The following is a 12575-nucleotide window of genomic DNA, read 5'->3' as shown; positions in this document are numbered from 1 at the left end:
GGGATAGGGAAATATCTTTAAGATCTGAATGTAACTCACTTTGATGTACACTTTGAAGTGCCGAAAAGCAGAATATAGAAATCTAAATAAGTAAATAAGTAGATACAGACATAACTGCTGCACTTAGGGTGAAATGAGTAGAAAGTATGACATTCTAGATAGCATCTGTTCAAGCCAAGTTCCCCCCATGCATTTCATTTGGGAAAGTGCCATTTTTGTCCAGTTTTTCTCTACTTCCTGCCAAGTCACTCGCCAACTTTAAAAAGCGGAAATGTCAGATGTCCCCACAATGATCTACTCCACAGGGATTTGTCTTGCTTTTGGGGGGGGATGGGGGTAGGGACCAGGGAGCTGGGGGGGGGGGGGGGTGCTATGTGGCATTTTGCGACTGGGGGGGGGCGTGGAGAGTCCAGAGGCAGAAACATTATATGGTTGAGAAAAGGGGATTGCCTGCAGTGGACACCAGAACATTCTGTATAATTAGGAAGGAATGTGGAGTGTAGGATCCATGACCCAATAGGGCCATGTAAACTGGGAGAGCAAGAGGAGAAAATCAGTCTACAGGCCCCTTTACTTTTTTTCATTTTTGCTTTTCTTCACATCATTCCTTAACCACAAATAATCTTTTTAAGTTATCTGGCTACCAAGGCCGGATAACTTTAGACCTGCTCTGAAGCAGATCTAAAGTTATCCAGCTAACATAGCAGATATATCTGAAATTTGGCTTAGCTAGCCAGATAACTTTGTCACACCTTGGAACATCCCCGGATCACCTATTTTTTTTATCCGGCTATAATATAGCCGGATAAGTGACTGAATATGGCCAGACTTGCCATTTATATGGATAACTTTTAAGTTATTCACACTCTCTCTCTCGGACGCAAAGGTACACACACACACACACACACACACACTCTCTTTCTCTCGGACACAAAGGCACACACACACACATACTCTCTAGGGCACAAAGACACACACAATCTCACTTACTCTCATATACACTCTTGGACACAAAGATATACATACTCTTTCACTTTAACACATTTTCTCTCTCTCTGACACAAAGTTGCACACTATCACTGTCTCTCTCAGGCACACACTCACTCTCTGCATCAAAGACACAATCATGCACACATTCTGTTGTGCTTCTGCTCATGTGCTCATTCATTGAGTGCCCCCAATTCCAGAATTGCTGCATCTTTCAACAACCTTCAGCAGCCGCCCTTTCTTTCCCATTCCCACCCCTTCTTGGAACCCACACTCTCCAAGAGACTTAACTAGTGCCACAGCCAGTGCATAAAAATCATGAGATGCTAGTTGGCTACCCTGTACTAGCAGAACATCACACACATGAAGAACGCAAACCGTTACCAAATTCATAGAAAAAAATAGACCATAAAGTAAAAATAGAAATGTGCAGGTAAAAAATAAACTATAAACTGCAACAAACCCAACTGTATTGTGCACTCCAACAATGGAAAAAAAATTGCCATCATTCCTTTAAAAAAAAAATCAAATAAAATCAAGAAATTAAAACATAATTTATAATAGTAAAACCATGCTAATAAAAGAATAAGTATTTCAAAACAGTTGATGACTAGAACATCCAATAAACAAAACTTACATAAATGTGTTTTAATATTTTCCCAAATACCAATAATATATTTCAAAGCAGTAGACATATAAAATAACACACTACCCTAACACCTTTCCAAAGTGAGTAACTGACCTTTTTCAACCTTTTTGGTATACACTGCTCCTAGCTTATTTCTACTTTCTGGCTAGCTTTTTAATACAAATCAAACGTCTGGATTTTCCTGCCTTTCTGACTACCTGTTTAATATAAAACACACAAACTCCTGGTTTTTGCCTGCCCTCTAACTAACTATTTAATACAGACCCACAATCACACTAAATAATATACCCTAAAATAAATAAATAATAAAATAACCCCAATAGTTTACTTCTCCCCAAATCTTTTAAGTTCTAAAAATTTCCCCAAGCAGTACTTACTGATTCTTTTCAGCCACCAGCAAGGTGATCCTCTCTTCTCAGTGCTCCCACTGGAGCACTCAACCTTTGTAACTGCATCTTTCATTTTTTTTTTATTTTTCTCATTTTATCAAAGTTTCCCTTTTGAAAATTTAGTGCTAGAGCCATGGATTTACTTATTGTCCAATCATTAATTTAAATTTCCAAGCAGCCCCACCATCATTGCCTCTCTCACCAAATCCTGCACTCCACTAATAATTAGATGTAAAATATTTCCCTCTCTCATTGGTTCCTGATCCAGTTGCTCCATAAAGCTGTCATTTATTCCATCCAGGAACTTTATCTCTCTAGCATGTCCTGATATTATATTTACCCAGTCAATTTTGGGGTAATTGAAATCTCCCATTATTACCGCACTACCAATTTGGTTAGCTTCCCTAATTTCTCTGAGCATTTCATCATCTATGTAAACCGGTTTGATTTGCATCTAATGTAGGAAGATCGGTATATAAAAACAAAAAATAAATAAATAAAATAAATAAATAAATCTGTCTTATCATTTTGGCCAGGTTGACAGTAGTATACTCCTATCACTATACTCCTACCCAGCACACACAGGATTTCTACCCATAAACGTTCCAATGCAATATGGACACGGTAAAAACAGGTGTCCAAACTGGGTGTCCGTTTTTCTAACGAATGCCCATCCACCTCTCCTGGGTGCATGATGCAATATGCAAATGAGCAGCCGCATTAAAAGAGACGCGCTAAGGGAAACAGTGCATCTCTAATGTGTCCTTGGCATCAGGCCCCTGGGAGAGGTGGCTGTGCGCACAGCCTCAGGTAAGGAAAATGGATGCTCGATTAACAAGCATCCATTTTCCAAACCCGCATACAGCCATGGATTAGGAAAACGGTCACTGGTAAATTGAGCGACCGATTTCGTAACCTGACTGCCATCAAGACTTTTTTTTTTTTCACTTTGCTGCTTTCTGTAGTTCCTTCTACTTATTATTGCAGCGATATTAAGCCAGGGGAACCACAGAAAAGTAGTATTTTCTGTCTTTCTGTTGATGACTTGGTATGCCTCAAGACGTAACGCCAGTTCCAGTACTAGTGTTCATTTTTGAGGGTTAAAACCTCCGCGTTGGGTGCATGGTGATTTTTTTACATTGGGAGTAATAGCTAATAGCATTCATCATGTGTAAATGCCATGTTGATGAGGCCATGTTTGGCCGCGTGTTTTGGCTGCGCTAATCCCATTATTGCATCGGGAGTTTTTCTAGCGTGACCAAAACGCGTGTCCAGCCACTCGTCAAGCTGTGCACTAGGCTGACTGCACTGTATTGCATCGGTCCCAATGGTTCTATTGTGTATTTAGTCTCTTGCAGGATCTTTATCCTGTTGGACTCTATGCCATCCCGGACATAAAGCACCAACCCCACAACAAGTTGTTCCTCCCTATCATTGTGATAGAATTTGTACCCTGGTATAGCACTGTCCCATTGGTTATCCTCCTTCCACCATGTCTCTGAGATGTCAGTTAAGTCTATTTCATCATTCACTGCTATACACTCTAACTCTCCCATCTTACTTCTTAGACTTCTGGCATTGGCATACAGACATTTCAAAGTTTGTTTATACTTTGTATTAACAACCAGCTTTTCAGTTGACAGGGATAATTTGGAATCTGTTAGCTCAGGTGATTCTATACTTATATGCACATGGACTACTTTTGCTTTTATTGAAACCTCTCTGTTAGGATGTCCTAACTCTCCTGCTTCATTAGTATCCTTTGAAGATACCTCCTTCCGAACCATGCGCTGATGATCAACTGTCGGTTTTCCCCTTTTTTCTAGTATACTTCAAATCATTGAGAACTGAGCTCCCAAGGTAGTTTCTGGGGCTCTGAAAAGTGAGAGAATTATTTCAATCCTGTGGGAAGTATGCTGGTTGCCAATCAGATTTCGGTCTCATTTTAAGGTTCTAGTGCTCTTGTTTTGAATATTGAGAGAATCTGGTCCAAAGTATTTGGCTAGTCATTTAGATGGGTGTGTTTCAAATTGTGCCTTTAGATCTGCATATGAAGTCTTGTGTTTGGCATCCCCCTCCCCATTCCTCTGCAGTCAGGATTAAGAGTATATAAGTGGCTTGATTTGTTTCTCTTTGCATAGTGTAACAGTCAATATAACGCACTGTTTCCCAACCCTCTCCTGGAGGCACATCTAACCCGTCAGATTTGTATGCCCTAGGACTCCAGAGTATGTAAATCTATCTCATGCATATTTATTATGGATATCCTGAAAACCGACTCTCTCCAGGAGAAAGTTGGGAAATACTGATATAACGTAACCTTTCCTCTGAATAGCAGTGCATTTAATTCTTGATAGGGATAATCTCTTGTTCTGTCCTTTGAAATGTGAAGCACTTGTACAGGGGAATAGCCATAAAGGTTAAGCTTTCCTAGACCTTCCTGGGAGAAGTGGTCAGAAAATTTGTAGATAAATAAATATGCCTTTTATCAATTTGGCTGCCTTTGATTATACTTTTAAATGTATCTCTAATAAACATAGTGTTATTACTTAGTTTCAAGTGGCACATAATGGACTCCAAAATATTACGGTATATATTTTCCAATGAGTTGTCATGGACATGCAATGGGAGCATCCCTTTTGGAGACAGGAACCAAGGAGTATGAGAACCGATACTGTCATAACCTGTCCCAATAAAAGACTGATTAGCGCACAAACAGGAATCGCATGCAACTTTAGAAAACAAGTTACATCTAGATGTAGATGCTTGTAGGATAACTAGATTGCCAAGCACTGTTTTTTGTTTTGCTAATTCTTATTCTTAACATAATAAGTATGTCTTTGTTTGCTTTATGTAACAGATTGAAAGTGGAGCAGTCTGGAAACAAGTTTACCAAGATCTTGGAATCCCTGTTTTAAACTCAGCAGCAGGCTATAATGTTAAGTGTGCATACAAAAAGTAAGTTGACCATGAATGAAATAATATGGCTTTTGCAGTAATACTACTATTTCTCATTCTGGTTAGTGAAAAGAAGTAGTGGTTCCTTTAGAAATAGCAAACAGAAATCTTTTGAAACAATATCGTGGCTAGAAGTGAGCTCTGCTCTGCTGTTCTTTTTCTCTCTTCTCAATCTTAACATCTTTCACTTCTTCCCACTTTTTTTTATTGCTTTAAGGCCCAGGATGCTTTCATTTTTCAAGAGAAAGGGCTGCTTAGGATTTGTCAAATCACCAAGAGGTTTGAGGGAATGTCCCGCTTGGTTTTGGGTTTTTTTTTCTGAGCCAAGGATTGTGTAAAGAGCCCTCTCAGAGTTGTTTGCTGAGAAGGGCTTGATGGAAGACTGGCCCTTTCACAGACTGTAAATGTTGAAGAATGGGGGCAAGGTTTGCGGAGTTGTGGCAGATGGACTGTCCATATTCATATTTCTAGATTTCTCTGAAGTTGACAATTCTGCCATACCCCCAATAACCTTGCCCCCTGCCTCCCCCACCTTCCCTAATATCTGCCACCCTAGGGGGGTGGGGATATGTGTATGGGGTGCATTGTTTCTCACTGACAAGCCCCTTTCCCCACAAAGCACTCTTGCTCCCTCTCTACTTCCTCCCCCGTTGTCATCTATTTGCCCCTCCTCTTCTCTGTTTTCCCCACCTCTCACTCTCCTCCCCTTCCTTTTCCTCTCCTCTCTTGCAACATGCCAAGTTCATGGTATGAGCAAAATAACCCTCTCTGTAGACTCTAGCCTGATGAGACACTCACTCGGTATCTGGATTATAATAATGAAGATTTCTGCACAGTGCAACTCTAAAGCCCACGTCCTTTGGGTACTATGTCCATGCCCTCTCCCCACAGCTCCGAAGAGATGGTGGAGTCGGGAGCGCCAGGAACCATCATCCTTACCTAGCTCTCCCCAGCAGTTTTTCAGAACCCCTAGCTCGGTACCGCCCATGCTTCCTCCTTATAGTCTGCCCCCTCTCCTCAGTGACCAAAAATTTCTTTTAGCTGCACTGCAGCCTTTCTCTGGACAAGCAAGACTTAATTCAACTCTACAAGTGGATAACGTCATCTTTCTGAGCATGTGTGGTTGTTCCCATGCTGCCACCACCAAGGGATGAGTCTCCTGAGTTGATTTTCTTCTACTGAAACAAAAGGAGGTTTGCACTATCTCTAAACATTTGCTGATATTTTTTCCCCGGTACTTTTCTGATTTTGTTTATTCGATTTCTTATTTTCTTTTCCAGTTTTTTAATATCATTTTTTCGATTCAAAATATATAGGTACGGCTGTATTTTTTCTTTTGTATTACTATCTTTATTTGAAAGAAGCCCTTCAGACCTAGCACCAACTACATAATTAAGATGTCAATCCTTGGCTTACATGATTTCTGCCTCCACTGCTTGGGTCTTTCCCTTGACTTCAATAACTGCTCCGTCTGTGGACAAATGGTGCTGCAAGCAATCTCATATAGAGATCATGAGTTCAAATTTCATTTGTCTTCCCTCTGAGAGGGAGGTAGTTCAGAAAGACCAGTACCTAAAAGAAAGGTCAAAATCTCTTCAGTGCCAAAGCTCTGGGCACAAGAAAGGAAGGCCATGATCCCTATTGTTCATTATCAGAAATGATCATGAAATTTCTGCTATTGAGAAGTATAAAGACCGTGAGTGTTTTCTATAGTAAATTAAGGTTAAGTGCCGGCCTTCTTTGAATTCTCTGTGAGCGTGGGGTCCACAGATAATGATTTGAACTCCCTGCAAAAAGCAGGTAATGATACCTTTGAAATCTCAGAGTATCGCAGCGCTCTGATAATGAACACTATCCAGTGCTAAAGAGTTTGAAGCATGCTGGAAAAATTCACTGCACTGATGTACCATCAGTGCCATCAACTTATGGTGCCAAAGTCTCGAAGCTGTCTACATCAGCTGTTTTGGGGTTGAAGGTTTTCGGCCCTGAACTAATATAGTCTCAGTGCAAAGTTTCTTTCTAAAAGCCTGCTGTGGGAAAATCCACTACTCCCATCTTGATGCTAGAATTGGGCACTTCTTCAGCAGTGCTTCCTTCACTGATAGAACCTGTTTTGGAGAAGCCGTCTACTTGGACTCCTAGTCTTTATTTCTTTCTTTCCAAAAGGTCAGGCAAGAACATCTCCTCAAGAAATAAGGCCCCCCCCCCCCATTCTGTTTTTTGACTTGTTCAACTTAAAACGCTGTAGAAATAAGTAGGATTGCCTTCTGATCCTTCACCAAAGCCAGCTAGAACTACTACCCCACCAGAAGACATGACCTACCTGGCCTCCAGAAAATGGTGAATGCAGTTCCCTTTAAAATAGATGAAGAAGTAGACTCGAAGGAAGGCCTCCCTGGGATTCTAAAATATATTCAAGCACCTAAACAGGCTATTGCTGCTCCAATCTACAAAATTCTTCATGAACTTAAGTCTAAAGTATGACAGACCTCCCTTTCTACTTTTCTAGTTACTAGGGTTGCAGACCTTAAATATAAAGTTCAGGATTGCCCAGGCCTTACCAAGCTACAACCAGCTCAAGAATCTGTCATCGTTGAATCTGCCTTACAAAAAGGCAAAAAGACCAAAACCACATTCCACTACTCCTCTGAGTAAGGATGCCAAATTATTTGATAATACAGGGAAGAAAGTATTCCAGTCCGCCATGTTGCAAAGAGGAATTTTAGCCCATCAGTTTCAAGTGGTCCAGTATCTCTCTATTAAACTCCAAAAAATAAGAGAAATCGCATCTTAGCTTCCTTCAGACACACATGTTTACGTCTCATTTGAAAAAAACAGATAAATTCCCCAGACACCTCATAATGATGTATTTGTTACAGTTTCCGAGTCTGCTGCCATACCTATGTGAGCCAGAAGACTTGCTTGGCTGAAGGCTCAGGCCTAAGAAAAGACATACATGCGGGAGATAATGTATTCAGAGAAAAAACTAAGGCAACAGTTGACCTTTATAAAAGATCCTTGCTCGGCTTTGCAGGCATTATCTGCTGCAACTTCAGAACAACAACCTGCTCATAGCAAACACCAATCAGAAACCTACAAAAGACAGTTCTGCTACACACACACACACACACACACACACACACACACACACACCTTGTAAAAGGTACCAACTGTACATTTTCCAGAGACACCACTCTGAAAAGGGTACAGCAACTCCCTCAGCAACAGCAATAACCTCAGCAACAACAACAAGAAAGCGTAGACCGGGTCCTAAGGAGAGGGCCCAAGTGAGGTTGGTTCAACAAGCCACTCAGAAGTCAGGCCAAATTTTTGACTACAAACATTTTATCTTTATAGCCCCTTTGAAGCCCTACAAGTGGGGGAAAGGCTTTGATTTTTCACCCCCAATAGTCCTTTATTACCACCAACCAATGGATGTTCAAGATAATCCAGAAAGACTTTCACCTAAACTTTCAAAGTCTACCTTCGCTCACTCTGCCGGCCCCTCATTCAGTTCCTCCAGAGCTTCAGATCCTGCAATAGGAACTAAGCCTCATTATTGGCAGCCAATACAATAAGAGCCAGACCCAAAAATAACAAAAGATTTTATTCAAGATATTTCCTTATTCCAAAGAAATCAGGTAGTTTATATCATATTGTGGTTCTAGGAAACTAAATATCTTAACAGAGAGAATTTCAGAATGAATTCCCTAGTTTCAACCTTCCTCTTCTGAAGATGAACAATTGGTTGACAACCCTAGATGTCAAGGATGTGTACACACAATTTCATTCATGTCAATCATAGAAAGTGTACTGTTACACAATAGTGCAGGAGCATTATCAGTAGCGTGTATTCCCCCTTCAGTCTAGTGGCAGCCCCAAGAGTTTTCACCAAATACAGTTGTGATCATAAGTTTACATATCCCTGACAGAATTTGTAAGATGTGTAGCATTTTAAGAAACTTGAGTGATGGGACAAAACATGTCTGTTATTTTTAATGTGTTTCAAATTAAACTATTTTGCACCACAGAACAGCACAGAAATACAAATTCAAAAGTTTGCATACCCTCGAATGTATGGGCAGATAATATTCACTCAGGTTGACACAAGTTGAGATGAAAGTGAAGGGTAGGTATCCATACCTGTGCCTTGTTTGATTGTAATTAGTGTCTGTGTATAAATAGTCAATCAGTTTCTTACCTTTTGAGAAACCCATGTGCATTTCATCCAGGGCTACACTGACTTTGGTAGTTACTGAAGAATGGGGATAGCAAAAGAACTGTCAACAAAAGTAGTTCAACTTTATAAATCAGGAAAAGGATATAAAAAGATATCCAAAGATTTGAAAATGCCAATCAGTACTGTTCAGACTCTGATCAAGAAGTAGAAAATTATGGGTCCTGATAATACCAAGTCATGATCAGGTAGACCAAGAAAGATTCCAGACACAACTACCAGGAAGATTTGACTGGATGCAAAGAAAAACCCACAAGCAACTTCTACTGAAACAAAGTTGTTGGATATTTCAGCATGCACAATAAGGAGATACTTGAATAAAAATGGGCTGCATGCTCGAGTTGCCAGAAAAAAGCCATTCCCGCACCAATGCCACAAAACAACCTGCTTACAATATCCCAAACAGCACCTAGAGAAGCCTCAGAACTTCTGGAACAAAATAATTTGGAGTGATGACACCAACATTGAACTGTATGGTCACAACTATAAAAACTATGACGGTAACCTTTAGACAAGCGCACAGGCACACACATGCACGCATTCATCGGCCTGAGGTCAGGAACGCGGCCATTTTATAACATGTGTGCGTATGTGTGTACATGTTATAAAATAGCCTGAACATGCGCACAATGCACAAAATTATAAGTGGACGTGCACTTATGCGCACAAATGCCACTTCTACTGCGTAAGCAGGGGATTTTAAGATGCGTGCCGATGCCATCTCCAGTTTTACTAGTTCATTCCCACACCGCCCAGTTAAGGATTAGGACTTATAAACCCTAGTTTAATAGTCTTCCTTCTCCCTTGTTAGCCTCGACCCTTAAAACGCTGGTGATGTTTGGGTTTTTTTCTGTTTTACGACTTACACGCCATCCATAGCAGAAGTAAAGTTACGTGGCAGGGGACATTGGCATTCACCTGTGCAAGTATTTGTGTACAAATTTCAAGATAAAATCAGGAATGCTCATGCCCAGACCATGACCATGGCCTTCCCTTTTCTCAGAACTTTTCATTTGTGCACTTAGTGGGAGATATGCACGTACATGGGCGGCTTTTAAAATCCACTTGGTGCGCACCGGTCCGACATTTCCTTCATTCCTATGTTTTGTTTAATGAATGTGCTATTCTGTGATGCATAATAGTTAAATCTGAAACATATTAAAAATAACAGACCATGTTTTGTCTGATCACTTATGTTTTCTTAAAAGGCTACATATCTTACAAATTCTACCAGGGGTATGTAAACTTATGAGCACAACTATACCTGACAGTGATGGCAGCCCATGTCAGGAAAAACAGTCTTTTGGTTTTTCAATACTTAGGTAACTGGTTAATATCAAGCAGATCCTGTGAGAAAATCAACCTGACAGCTTCTACACTCTTTGCATGCTCCTGTCTTTGGGATTTGTTTTCAATTTCTGGAAATCGTATCTCACTTAGACATGACATTTGACATTCATAGGAGCATATTTAGACACCCTGAAGGAAAAAGCTTTTCTTCTATTTCTAAGAGTATGCACATTAACTCACAGTTCTCTCCCTGTGCAGCCAAACTTCATTGTCAATCAGAGTCTTCCAGGAAGTGTTAGGCCACATTTGATGCCCCTTGCATGTCTACATATGAGATGAGCTTAATGATACTTAAATCTCCAATGCATCCCACATTCACAAACAGTGTCTCATAGAATCCTTCTATCTAGACCTCACTCGATCATTGAACTGGTGGACCTAGCCTGCCAGTCTTCTTCGACCCTTGGTCAATCCTTTTATCCTCTGCAAATTCAATAGCTACTGATACTAGATACTCTCAATCAAAGTTGGGAAGTGTATCTCAATACTGTGTACTCTCAAGGACCTTGGAGTACTCATGAACAAAGACTATACATAAACCATACTCAGAACCATTTTCAAAGCTTTATTAGCATTCAAATCATGGCTGAAGGGAACAGTATTCAAGTTTAAACAGACAATCAAATAGCAATGTATTACATAAATAGGGAGGAACAAGATCTTCGAATCTTTGCAAAGAAGCATGCAAGATATGGAATAGAGCAATTCCAAGAAAAATATTCCTCAAAGCTATTCACCTCCTAGGCAAAGCCAATGTCTTAGCAGATTCCTTGAGTCGTCATCCACAACCCCACAAATAGTCATGCTACCCAAGCACAGCACACTTTTTCTTTCAGCTCTGAGGCACTCTGCAAGTAGATCTCTATGTGGTTCTGAAAACCATAAGCTTCTTCTCTATTGCTCAAAAAGACTAGCAGCTGACTCGCTCTTGGATACATTTTACATTCCATAGAATAATATTTATCTCCATCAGTACGACTCATATCCAAGATGATCTTCAAATTTAAGAACAGACAAGGGAAGCATGATTCTAATAGCCCCCTTCTGTACACAACAGATTTGGTTTCCATGGCTTAAAAGCCTAGCTATTGCTCAACCAGTAGATCTGCAAATATTCCTGAAACTCTTAACACAATATGATGGAACACTTATTAATTCAATCTTCAATACCTGGCACTTACAGCATGGATGTTTAAAGCAGACTAGTACAAACTATGTACCTACCCTTGGTCATTAAGGAAGTGATCCTTGCAGCAAGAAAGCCTTCCACTAGGTATTCCTACAATTTTAAATGGAGAAGATTTTTCCATATGGTGTATGTTTGTTGCGACCGTCGCTGCCCGACATCTCCACTAAGCCCACCTTACCTCTTTGGCGACTCCCTCTTTGCTTGATGGAAGTTTGGCTGCCATGGCGTCATCTTGCCGACCTCCGGCGTCCCCGGATCGGCTAGACACTGCACTGCACCAGGTTTCCCAGAAGCCTAAGGGCGCACGCGCGGCACGGCCCTGACTCAAGTACCAGCAGTGGTGTGAATCTCAGGGGCGTCCCCCTGAGATGACGTCATCCTCACTGGATACTTAGGTCTCTGAATTTGCTAACTAATCGAGTTAGAAAAGGAAAGAATTACCTAGCTTCCTCCAGATATCGCTGCGGATGGGATTCACTCTCTGCATACCTTGCTACTCTGCCTCCTCGGACTTTACCAGAGGTAAAGAACTAGTGTGTGTCTGTCTCCAAACTCTGAACCTGACCAGTGGTCCCTCTCGGGACCTTCCCCCGGGGGCGTGGTCATCTGCCACCGGCCCAAGGATCCACCCACAACTACCTCAAACACTAACAATGTCACAGAATGAAGATTCATTCAATTGCTCAATTGTTGCCCTTTTACAATATCTTCTTAGTCTCTTAAGATTAGGATTGAAGACATTCTGTCAGAGTACATGAGTGCTATTGTGTATCAGTAACATATTAAAAGGTCTTCCGTTTCTCAGCATCCAATAGG

At 40.8% G+C, this 12575-nt stretch overlaps 1 protein-coding gene across 5 annotated transcripts in view; it reads left to right on the top strand.

Annotated features, from left to right (window-relative positions):
• The window catches only part of ARID4B (AT-rich interaction domain 4B), a 486307-nt gene that overhangs the window by 334405 nt on the left and 139327 nt on the right, over positions 1–12575 (top strand). For all 5 annotated transcript variants that reach the window (XM_029593836.1, XM_029593835.1, XM_029593838.1 and 2 more), the window contains exon 14: positions 4886–4983. In XM_029593836.1, coding sequence (XP_029449696.1) covers positions 4886–4983 — 98 coding nt within the window. The remainder of the gene's footprint in view (positions 1–4885; positions 4984–12575) is intronic.

The sequence above is a fragment of the Rhinatrema bivittatum genome, chromosome 3, assembly GCF_901001135.1.
Source record: "Rhinatrema bivittatum chromosome 3, aRhiBiv1.1, whole genome shotgun sequence".
NCBI lineage: Eukaryota > Metazoa > Chordata > Amphibia > Gymnophiona > Rhinatrematidae > Rhinatrema > Rhinatrema bivittatum.
Note: the sequence above shows the minus strand (reverse complement) of the source record. Positions and strands in the feature narration are given on the sequence as shown.